At 42.5% G+C, this 12789-nt stretch overlaps 1 protein-coding gene across 1 annotated transcript in view; it reads left to right on the forward strand.

Moving 5' to 3' along the window:
- lpgat1 (lysophosphatidylglycerol acyltransferase 1) overlaps nt 1-11723 on the forward strand; it is a 104484-nt gene extending 92761 nt beyond the window's left edge. The window contains exons 7-8 of the mRNA XM_028820912.2: nt 2766-2872; nt 10212-11723. Of these exons, the coding sequence (XP_028676745.1) occupies nt 2766-2872; nt 10212-10363 (259 nt within the window). The 3' untranslated portion in view covers nt 10364-11723. The remainder of the gene's footprint in view (nt 1-2765; nt 2873-10211) is intronic.
- Nucleotides 11724-12789: the final 1066 nt, after the last annotated feature.

The raw sequence follows: 12789 nt of genomic DNA on the forward strand, positions 1-12789 counted from the left end.
GGATGCAGCCCTACAGCCGATGTCACGTGACGTAACGTCTGATGATTGGGTAAGCCAGACTTGCTGACTGCGGCTGCTCATCTCTTCGCCAGACCACCTCAGTTTACATGACTGGGAATGTCACATTTAGTGACAGTGTGACAACTCTGTGCAGCGCGGTCCTGCTCAATAGCGTGCTGCCTGACAGAGCCAGTGTTGAAAGAAGGTATGACAAGTTTAGCGCAGTCTTTGCCTTTTTTTTTGTGGTTGTTGTGGTACAGAAAACACAAAACATCAGACAGATGAGCTTCTCTTCAGTTGGAGACCACTTCTTCTTCTTCCTCGTTGTTGCATTCTGTGCATTGACCTTCCAGGCGAGCACTCCCTGGTGTCCGCTCTCATGTCCTCCTCACAGAGCCCACCCTACGACTACAAGACAAAGCAAACCCGTTTGAAGGGCGAGTCTTCTCTACAGAACCAGTCTTCATTATGTAAATGGAGGCAACAACTGAAAATTGCCTGACAAGTTGTCTAATGTTGTGGTGGGCTGGCGCCCTGCCCAGGGTTTGTTTCCTGCCTTGTGCCCTGTGTTGGCTGAGATTGGCTCCAGCAGACCCCCCGTGACCCTGTAGTTAGGATGTAGCGGGTTGGATAATGGATGGATGGATGGAAGTCGTCTAATGTGACATGACCTTAATATGTGACTTTGTGCTCCATGGCATCTCGAGATCTTCATTTAGCACCAAATTCTACACGAGAGGTGAAAGTGTTTTTGACTTGTGACGGCACACTAGCAAAGTCTCAGTTGTGGAGGCCTCACGGTGACGCGTTTGTGGCCAGTGCCAGTTTATCTCAGTCTGTGTCTGAATTGTGCCATAAACAGAACTCCTGGCTTATTTCGACTGCTCTACGTCATTTTCAGCTCCTCTAGTCCACGTGTAATTTTTGAATTTTGAAATTTATGTAATGACTGTTTTGTCTTTGGATGTGCACAGGTGACTTTTTCGTCCCGTTTGTTAAATATAAATGCAAATAACCTGCACTAAGTCAGCAGAGGATTGTCTGATGGTGAATTGGCAGTTCAGGTGAACAACCCACATTTACAGCAGGATGGACCACTTGTGTAGAATTCATACACTCCATACAAATAATTCAAAAGCAACCAGAAAACTAATCGGCTTTAGACTGAAGGGAACGTTTAACTTTGGCTCTAGTCCAGTATCTGCTGGAAAGTATGAGGGGGCTTTTCAGGCAGCCCTATAAGAAAGAAGTGACTAGAAGGACCTTTTATAACAGACGAAGTGAAGAAGCCTCAAATTAAGAGGTGACTTTGTGTCACTGTGTGTGCCCTGTGGCTCTCGGCTGCACTGTCACTCCTCAGTTAGCGCATTAAAGTGGCACTTCAGGTCAAGGCCCGCTCATCTTTCCCGTTACCGTGCATTGCTCCCTGTTGGAGCTTTTCAGTCGGGTCTGCCTGGACTTTCTCGAAGTACAACTTTGTGTTCACCTTACAGCTTTTCTTCGTAAATGTTCATTTTGTGGTTTGTATGAGGGGTCTAGAGATGGATGTTCATGCAGGTTGATTTATTATATCCCTGAATCGTATGTCAGTGTTTTCAAACTGCAGTACTTCCTCTGTGGTGCACATCCAGGAGCAGGACAGCTAATAAAGATAAGATGTGATTCTGCCACTCAGATAAGAGCGGCCTCCATTGTACAAAAGAAGTGAACTAAGTGTGAAAACCCAGGCAGGCGCCTAAAAACCAGAGTGGTAGGTTTTTTAAATGTCACTTACCTCGTGTCATTTTTTAATCTGATGTTTTCTGATATTACAGTGGTCCATGGTGACTAGGGCTGTATGGTATACTGGTGCTGAAAAAGTACAGAAGAAGCCAGGTTACAAACTGGTATGGTGCTGGCATTTTTGTCAAAACCAAAAGAAAACAAGACAGTAAAACCTAAGTTTGGGGGGTGGAGGTCTGGGGGGTTTTCGTTAACCGTTATTTGCTTCAGAACGCTCTGAAAGCTGGTAACAATACCAAAGTGTAAATCTTAGCACCGATCCAACACTTACTGGTGACCAACACTGGACAAGAGCAAACAGTCCGATGTGACATAATCCTCTCACCAAGTCATCCAGTCGTATGCTCACAACGCCCCACACGCAGGTATTTAATACTGAAATATTGTTAAATAAACAGAAAACGCCCCTCTGAATGAAAACGGAACCTGCTGAGACGCGTATGTCTGAGAGAGGAATCGTAAAAATCCTGACTGTGGTCTTTGCTGTTTCATCGTCTTTATTCCTGAGTAAAAACGTTTTAGTGTGGACTGTGGACTGTTTTTCTTTTCCTGATCATTCCCTCCTCTTGTGTCTCCTGGGCTGCCATTGCAGAGTCACCTCGCTTTTCGCCCGGCCACAGTGTTGTGTGCTCTCGTTGACAAGCCACTTGTTTCCAGAGTTCGCACCGTGTCATCGGATGAAGCCCACTTGTAGGAGAGTGTTAAGTGCACCTGCAGGCCTCATAAACCACAAATGAGATAATTATGAGACAATTGGCGACTCAGACGATTGACCCTCAGTTTTTATTGATTGATATTCTACTTACGTTTTAACATACAGCCAGCTGAGCGATACTCGCACTCCTTACACGGCTTTCATTTTACACTAAGAACTCACGGTGTTTGCGTTTATCGGTTTCTTTCTTGTGCTCCTTCTTGGGTCTGGGGGGGAGTTGCTTTATATTTCTTCTAAATGCTGCTTTTTCTTTTTCTGTCCACAACAGGATCTACCCAATTAAAGATGTCCCGTTAGAAACAGAGCCACTCACCAACTGGCTTTATCAGCGTTTTGTAGAGAAGGAGGCGCTCCTGGCTCATTTTTATGAAACAGGTTAGCATTGGCTTTCTCTTCCTTTCCCCCCCCCCAGACATGCATGTTGTTCAGGGTCCTACATGGAAGTGTTGCTGTCGTACAGGTAAGCTGCTCTTGAAACTGACAGTTTCTGTGTGTTTTTTGTTTTTTTTTTACTATTTTGTTGTATTTTGTCCAGTAATGTGACGGTCCCCATGCACGGCGTATCGTGTCAGTCTGGTGGTGTGGTCTTAGTTCAGCCTCACTAAACCTGCGTTTCCCTAAATGGCTGTAGTGCATCCTGAACTCCCCTTGGAATGTAAACGTTTAGTAAGACTAATTAATTAATTAAATGAACCAATCAAGCTTGATCTCAGGAAAACTCTAAAGCTTCTACAAAGTAGTTCTACGATTGAGAGATTTCAGTTTTTAATAAATTTGCAAATCTTTTTCTGAAAACGTGTTCCCTTTGTTGTTGTGGGTTAATGGGCAAAACAATCAATAATGAAATCTACAACACAATAAAGAAAGTGCAGGGCTCTGACTACTTTCTGGATCCACTGTAAGTAACCTTGTGAAAGTTTACGTTGAAAGCTAAAAGCTGATCAAGCCCTTTAGCCGCTGATCCAAAAACTGAGGGCCACTAAGAGGAAATTCAGGTTTGGTCCGCTGAGAACCCAGCTCTCCCAGTGTCTGTTTCTATGACTGAATACCTTGCAGTATGTTCCCAGAAGCCCTTGTGTTAAGATGTGCTCACAGGTGTCCTCAAGTGCATGTTTTATTGTTTAATTTAACTCTGTAAAATAATATTTAAAGTCGAGAGAGTAAATAGATAAAAACAAAAAACACAAACTAAAACATTTTGTGTGCGTTCACAGCGTCAGTATGGAGTCCCCAGGTGACGCCTGACTCATTTATTTCTTAAATAACTCGTATTGACTTGAAGGTAGAAAAATCGATGCAGCGTGTCCATTAGTGTCACCTGCAGTTATGTGATGTCGGGGTCTTGTCGTACCGTCCTCCCGAATATGAGCCTATCCTGTCTTCTCTAATCAAAGCTACAACCTTTGGAGCCTTGATAGGGAAAGGACAGTAAGAGCGGCTTCTGCCCGCTGCGCAGTAACGTCCATGTGGCTGTCACTATGCCGCATACCTTTGGACCCCCCCCAAGCTGTGTTTGTTTAAACTGTAGGCATTTCGACATTTGTTGTTGGGCTTCAAAACAGACAACAGTGCATTGTGATGCAGGGCCCTTCAGGCTCGGAAATATCTTAACACTTCAGTAAGTCTGTCTTTCCTAAAAAGAAAGGACAAATATGGAGTGAAGCTAAAATGCAAATAGGATTATTTATTTGTCTATCTTAACCAATAAAGACATAAATTCTCTAAGGCTGAGCAGAGAAAAGGCCACAGACTGTGTCGTGTAAATCATATTTGATTTTTACAACGTTCTGGTCCTAAGGCTCATTTTCCTGCTGGATAAGCAAGTCATTGTATTGCAAGAATAAACATGTCTTGTTTGAAACAGCTAATCGTTTTAAATTGTGCTGCCTGTTTATTTCAAATTACAGACTAATTTCAGGCAGTGATAAAAAAATAATAAATTAGAGTTGTGTCAGAGCAACTGCTGAGCTTAGTCCACAGGTCATCTAAACGGCCGTCAGGAGTGTTAGTGATAAAGCAGTGTGAACTTGGAGAGATGTCTGACAACATCGATATGGCGTGGAGAATTGAAAGAGGGCTCTCTCTCTGTGTGTGTGTGTGTGTGTGTGTGTGTGTGTGTGTGTGTGTGAGAGAGAGAGAGAGAGAGAGAGAGAGAGAGAGAGAGGTGGTCTGCCTTAAGGCTTCAACCTTCAGTACGGCCATTTTGTGCTTTTACTGTGCACAAGAGACAAGCAGTAGGCGCCGGTACTGAAAACAAGAAGACATCAGAGGATCAAAGTGGGGCCATGGGGTGTGTAGACAGAGGAAAATGGTGGACATGCCAAAATGGGTACTGTGGGCAGGTAGAGCAACAGAAGCCTTGGGTGCAGTCAAAGAACAGAATGAATTGGAAGAGCTAGGAATGCTGATTATACAGGGTGCCCACAAAAACACTCCTTGATTTAAATCACTGTCAGGCTGTGCGCCGTGGAATTTTCTAGGGGCGCCGCGAAAACTTTTGCAAAATATTTGAAATTGCTAGTGTGTTTGAACTTTTGGTTGATTAAAAAGATGATGTTTAAAAAAAAATATTTTATGTTGGAAAAACAGATGACGGTTAATCAGATTGTTGAATAAACGAATATTTATTTTGAATGCAAGTTAAAATTTTCGCTGTTCACCATTCATCATAATACCAACACCAGCGGCGTCAAAAACGCATCTCGTGAGACTTAAAAATTCTCCTTGTTAGAAGATCTCGCTCACTGGAAGCTCTTATCTCTGTGAGCAAGGTTTTTCAACACTTACGGAAATGAAGTCTAAGAAACGCGGGAGACTTCAAATGATCGACAAGGAAATGCGCGTCTGTCTTTCGAAAATTGATCCTCGCATCAATCTCATATGTGCTGAAAAACAATCTCAACGTTCACATTAAATTAAATTTAAGATTTATCCTTTGATTCCTTTATTAATAAAATGTCTTTCAAACTTGTAAAATTAACTGTTTTTATTGGCGATTGTCCATAGATTGTGTCGTCACGACTTTATTTATGTGCAGTCCCTCAGGTGCGCCGCGAAAGAAAATTTTTGGACTTAGTGCGCCGTAACTCAAAAAAGGTTGCCTTTCACTGATTTAAATGGTTATAAAATCAAAACTTATTGGAATATTCTTTCACCTTTGAGGCTACAGTTTCATCAACTCATAAAGTTTCATATGGTATCTGTAGATTACATACACTCAATGTGTGCCCCACCTGTTACTCAGCAAACATCGATGCGATAATCGAGCTCGGACCTGACTCTCCGAAGCACATCCTGTGCGATCGCGTTTATAGCTTCAGCGATGCGTTCCTGCAGATCATCCATAGTTGCGGGTAGTGGAGGTCCGTACACTCTTGTCTTTCACGTACCCCCAAAGAAAAAAGTCACAAACAGTAATGTCCGGTGATCTTGGGGGCCACTTGAGGAACACCTGGTCATTTTGTCCAGCGCAACCAACTCATCTGTTTGGCAGGCGCTCGTTGAGAAAATTACAGACAGCGAGATGCCAGTGCGGTGGTGCCCCATCTTGTTGAAAAAGGCAGTCGCCTACCTCAGTAAGTTGTGGAAAAGAAGAAATGTTTTGAGTTCATGTATTTGCTGTCATCTTATTTATAAACACATTCCAATAAGTTTTGATTTTGTAACCATTTCAAATCAAGGAGTGTTTTTGTGGGCACCCTGTATAATATGAGCAGCGTGAGATTATTTCATGGCCGTTTTTGTGTTTATCCAACATTGGTCACCATTAGGTCCTGTTGTATCAGAAACTTATGTTCGTTCTCCACAAAAACATGAGAAGTTTTTCTCTGCCATCACTGCAAACTACATGTTTAAGCAGTACACTGTATGCCATTTTTGGGTGGAGTATCCCTTTAAGGCAGACATTTGAGCTCAAGCAGGCGCGCTGGTGCAGTGGACAAAGTTGCCATTTTTGTTTAACCCTCACAGCGAGATGTTCACCTCACCAGGTCCCGGGTGATTAGCACATACAAAGGAGAGTGTCACTGTGCTCTGTATTTGTGACAACTGAATCTGTCAAACATGTACTGTAGTTGTAATTAGTGAGTAATAAAGGTGATAACCAAACATACGCTCGTCTCTCCTGGCAGACACAGAAACGCTCCTGAAAGCACATGATGCTGATTCACTGATTTCCAGATTGTAAGTATATGAAGGTCACTAGATGATGTATAGATGGCTGGAGAATTTCTCGCTGATCAGAGTGCCGTGCAGATTTGTGTAGCGGGCCCAGTCTTGCACGCGCAACCTTGAGTATGTGCAGGATGTTCTTGCAGGCCTCTGTCTGCTCGCTGATAACACGTCAGGATGCTGACGTTCAGCGCTCCAAAGACATTTTGCCATTTATTTATCCTTCTACTCTCATTTTAAAACTTGACCTTTCGAGGCAGCATCATTCACACCCATGTCATGTGACTATCTGAAGGAACAAAGTGAAATATGATAGCTTTGGTCATTGATGCAGCATGTAACGGTAACGGCGTTTGAGACTGTGGACGATAAAGTCAGGAGTAGTTTATAATACTTAGGCCTGCCACTGATAATCCGATAAGGTGTGTACTCATTAAGGTCTTAATTTGTAAACTTTAAATAAAAAAAACAATGAATTGTATTGGACAGCACCCCCAATATAATTCATTGTTTTTTTATTTAAATTTACAAATATTGCTGTACTTAACAGTGCAAGTATCAGGAAAATGAATCTCTGCTGTGATTCTGATAAAACAACTGACTTCAAAAATATCAAACTTACTTAATCCGTCATCTGACTGGCCACAGATGTTACACCATAGCGGCCTTTACAATCAGCAAAAACTCTGCCTGAAGTCACATTTATGATTATTTGTATTCATTTCATTTGGTGACTTCCGCGCCTCTCAAGTACCTTGTGCCAACATATCCTGAGCTTTTCTCCCTTTGCTGCTGTCCCTTAAAGCTGCAGATGGTCAAACACCTGGGCACAGTCGTCGTCTCCACAGTTTCTTCAGCGTCGGCCACTATAGTCTTTACAGAGTTCCCCAGAGATCTCTTGGTGGCCTCCCTCCCTCACTCATCTTCTTCAGTTTTGTGTGGACGGCCTACGCTAGAGAATTTGGAGCACTGCCACGGTGTTCATTTCCCCAGGATTGATTTTACTGGATATTCAGTGACCTGGGGCCTCATGTATAAACGGTGCGTACGCACAGAAATGTTGTGTACGAATGTTTCCACGCTCAAATCACGATGTATAAAACCTAAACTTGGCGTAAAGCCACGCACATTTCTACGGTACCTCATACCCTGGCATACGCAATTTCTCCGCTCGGTTTTGCAGACTGGCGGCACCCAGCGTCAAAGCAGTGCTACTGTGCCTGTGTGGTTATCCTTTCTTTCTTAGCTCCACATTCCTGACGCAGCTTTATAAATACACTGAAATTAACTGCATATTGTTTATTAGTGTAATGCATCTGATTGTAATTAACCTGCAGCAATATAATGGTCCAGGGAATAGCCATAGTATTCCAAATACCATAACTGCTTTAGCGTTGTTACGCTCACTGCATCTTGTTCTTCTTTTTGCTGCTCCCGTTAAGGGTTGCCACAGCAGATCATCTTTTTCCATATTACTCTCACTGCACCACTCGGAGTATTTATATCACTGTATCTGAGTGGGGAATCACAGCAGCAGCTGATCAGAAAGAGAATTATCAGTATACAGTTTCAAGCACACACTACCTCAACCACGGCAAAACGGTTGAAAGCCTTTCCTGTACGGACCTCGCGCTTCAGAAACAGTTTCATCCCAAGAACTATAAACGCACTCAATCAAGTGCTCTTTGTAGAACTGTTTGTACTTATAAGTACAATTACCTCACTGTAAAGTTGCACTACAGTTGTAATATTGCACAGCCTGCTCCACTTTATAAAGCGCGTATGATGACGATATCATTTTTAAGATGAAATGCAGCAAAATATTTTGCTTATATACAGATAAAACTTTAATTATTAACAACACAGATTATTTAAATGAATTTAAACATGTGAGGACACGGTGCCGCAGCGCTAGCTAGTTCAGGGATTGCTCCTGCATTGCGTTGTATTCTTGCTGGTGCTGACACGACACTGGAAGGATAGACGGATAGAATAATTAAACACGTACTATGAAGATATTTCAATGTTCCTTAAAAGTTCAGTGTTCTAAGCTTACAGATGGCTTCATGTCTAGTACAGAGCTGATTGTGTGGCGATTGGGTATCTGGAAAAAGAAAAGTAAGGACAGGAATTGGAGGTTAGTACGTTTGAAAGAGACGTACTGCTGCAATAAAGTATTTCATCGAAGGTTGCGCACGGCGCAGCAAGCATCTTGCGTGAGGCAGGAACAATCTCTGGACAGGGCGCCTACTCGTCACTATCACTGCGCCACCGTGTTCCCATGTTTAATAACCTGCTTTCATTCCTATCATCATGAAAAAGATATCACGTATACATCTCAGTATTTTAATTATTCAGAGAGCTGTAATATCACGAATGTAATGAATTCTGTGTCCTGTCGGAGAAAGAGAAAGAACGGAAGCACGTAGTGATTCACACATATAGAGCACATAGAAGATCAAATACAGAACAAAGCATTTAATGTGCTACTTTAGTTACGATGGGATTTGAGAAACTAGTAAAATAAATGATTTTAAGATGAAGTTTATGATGTTCTACTTTAATGACAAAATAAAACTGTGATTAAAGTGGAAATTACGAGATTAAAGTTGACATTTCGTGCTTTTTTCCCCACTGTATGCCTATTTTTTTTCCGCTGTAACCTAATAAGCTTTCATATGACACTCAGACAGTGGGCTACAACTTGCCTTTTCACGCCGACTTTGATATGTGACAACTTTTTTTTATTTCGGGCACTATGCGACTTTGTGAACTTGAGCTTTCGAGTTTCTCCGACACTATGTCACTCGATCAACTTTCTTTTGTTGATTATACCCCTGTTTAAACCAACAAACAGTGCGTTTTTCCTTTGCCTCCACTTGGTATTCGCTGAAATTCTTATATTTTCCCCCGTGCTTTTCCCATTGTCTTTTCACAGAATGCTATTTATATTGATTTGCATATTCAAAGAGGTGTAATTGTGGGAGGAGTTGGGGCGGGACAGAAGGCGCGTGCACGTGTGTTTTCACGCTGAGCGGGATTTATGTAGCGGAAGAACGTGGAAATTTGCGTACACACAGATTCCTGAATCTGGATTTTTCTGTGTGTACGCACATTCCCGCTTTTGTGCTTACGCCATGTTATAGTGTGAGTTCTACGCACGCCGTTATACATGAGGCCCCTGGGGGTTTTCTTGGTCTCCAAGGCCTGACTGGTGCTTTTCACCGAGGTGCTGGTTTGTGTTCCTTTGTCCTCATGGAGTACATTAGGCCACCATACTGACTCGCCACTGTAAGCTGAAGTTCCAGCCAGGTGACCTCCATTGAACTAATGATGGGACTTCTCAAAGCAGTTAGCTGCTTGGTAGAACAATAGAATGTGAAATCCTCTGAGGGGGTGAACATTTGTAATAGCTGTGCTGTATTTTGAAAACGTATTGACATCATTTCAAAAATCCTCTCTAGACCAGGACAGTTGTACTCGTGTTTAGTTTTTCATGTGTCTTCCATCAGTAATACTTTGTCTCGCTTCCTTACTTTTCCAGGTGCTTTTCCACCTCCGAAAGGCCAGCATGAAGCCCAGCCCAAGGAGATGACTCTTGACCCTAAGTGGCTTCTACTTGTACAATCATTTGCCTTTGCGTCTGGCTACTTTTGGTACAATGTTCTTCAGTATTTTTATTACTGCTTCTTTTAGGCGACACTTCAAAAGATTGATTTCACAAATAACTGGAACTCAAGTTTTAAAATTTAGGGCCCAAAAACATCATGATGGTTTTCTTGTGTGAATGTAAATCTTGAAGATGAAACGTCACCATCTTTACAACAAAATGAAAGACCAGAAAACTTAAATCAAGAGGATGACCAGAACCGAAGAGCAGGATACTCACTTGTCACGTACGCAGTCAATCTATGAGGGGAGTCCTGGGGTGCGACGCAACTGGGCTGCCCACCTTATAATGAAAGAAAAAAAAAAATCTTCACAAAGGGGGATTTTCTCAGTTATCTAGAACTACACTATAGTCTTGTCTACTGTACAGCAGAGACGCCCAGAGATTTTGTGCAGAAGAAGCTTTTTATTTTCCTTTCATAAACCTTACAAAAACTGCCATAGCTGTGGTGTTTCCAGCAAAAGTTCTGCTGTTGTTTAGCAGCTACCTGAACCATTTAGCATACGTTATTGCACTATAGATGTACCAGGAAGACGTGAAGGCAGCTGTGATGAAGAAAGGTTTGCGCAGCGACTTGCCCCATTTGGTTGAAGATTTGCCGCCCACTTTGGAAGTGTCTGTTGGATGCTTTTGTTTCCTGTTCACAGTGGGAACCCCTGCTCAAGGTGAACTCGAATCATGCTTATTATCTTTGTCAGATCAAACGTGTAAAACTTTGTTCCCCGGCCACCTGCCTACAGCTGTTTTGTCGGCGTCGACCCAAGGAGCAACATCCCGCCAACGGAAAGTCTCAAAACACTCGATTGTCTTTTGCTTAATAAAGCGAGCAGGAATGTGAAATGAACTTGCCACCGCGTGTCACCTGGAACTTATTTCTTTGGACCAGAATATTTGCCAAGCTGGAACTAAACCTTCACTGAAATGCCAGGTTTGGAAACGCAGAGATCACCGTCTGAAAAAGAAATGGCGTCGAGTGTCAAAAGTCTTGGTGATACATAGTCAAGAAATCTGTCCGTGTTCCCCAGAGTTCCTGTGTCTCTGTGTACGTCTTCTAGTCCTGATATGTCAGATCACTATCTGGTGGGGGGGGGGGCGGGGGGGAATTGGGTTGGAATTCCTTATTTCAATTAATAAGCTTCCAGACTGACTTTTTATTATTATTATTTTTTTTTTTTTTTTTTTTATCTCTTATCCACTATAAAGAGCTGTGCAGTGTTCTGCTGCTGCCAGACAGGTCCATGGGTGTAATTAGCTGGACAGAATATCCTGTCTGTATGCAAGTGTGGCTGTGTGCTGAGGCACAGAATTCTCTTGTTTTTAAAACATATAAATGTTCAAACATGCACAACTGAGTGACATAGATAAAACAGACCTATGGGAAGAAGAGCGGTGCAATTCATTACAAAAGAAAGTGTCCCGTTCATTGTTTACTTTGAAGTCACGCTCTTCTGGATGTGTACTTGGATGCCATATTGTGGGTACAGTCTGTCTTTTCTCACGGCTATTCTCCTACTTCCTCTGGCCTAACACAGTGCAGTTAAGAATGACACCTTTAGGGTGAGCATGGCACAGAATCACGGATTTCATACACACGCGGAGTTCTATAGTGGAGTCAAGCTCACCTCAGAGTGGACCACCATGATAGAACTGGCACTTCAACTAAGGCACCTGCACACACAAATGAAGTTTGGCTCAGATATGTTAGTTCAAAACAAACACTTGGGAGTTAAAACAGAGAAGACCAAGTAGTCAGAGAGATGCTCAGCCTCGTGAGTCTTACAGCAGACGTAGAAAGTTAGCGGCAACATCATTTACAGTAAGGCAAACCGTCTACACGATCATTTAGAGTCGTGGAGCAGGAATCGGAGATTTTGGTATTCAGTTTACAGACAAAACAGAGAGCACCTGAAGTCCTCCACTCTTTTGTCTCTTCTTTGTTGCCATGTGCATGGAAAGCCAAACTGGTAATGCCAGTTCACGTCCTGAACGCCAAGCCCCATATAATGCAGTTCTAATGGTCTTTAAATCTGTAGGCCGTAATTAAAAAAAAAAAACCAGACATTAGCCAGGGCTAAACAGTGAGTTACACACTGGATCTTCAGAGCTTATTTCTACAACTCCCAGAAACATTTGAAGGTTTGTCAAACTATATATTTTTTTTTTTTTAAATATAAAAATGTTACAAAAATGTTGTGATGTACACAATGATTTGAATTCTTAAAAGATGTCCGAATTCTCCAAAAGAGGTGGTGCCAGTCGGTGTCAGCTAACGTTTTAAAATCTAGTCCGTCTCCAGGTCTCGGTGGAGAAATGGAGCGCGCAGCTCCAGCTTTAATGGGTTTCTTCCTCTTCAGCGAAGGCTGCCGGTTGTTTTAGTGACGTTCTTTTGGTCGTCATATGCGTTGTTCTTATGTGGCAGCAGAGGTAGAGTGGTGTGTAGAGAGTCCTTCCT

This window comes from Erpetoichthys calabaricus, chromosome 15, assembly GCF_900747795.2.
Source record: "Erpetoichthys calabaricus chromosome 15, fErpCal1.3, whole genome shotgun sequence".
NCBI classification, from domain to species: domain Eukaryota; kingdom Metazoa; phylum Chordata; class Cladistia; order Polypteriformes; family Polypteridae; genus Erpetoichthys; species Erpetoichthys calabaricus.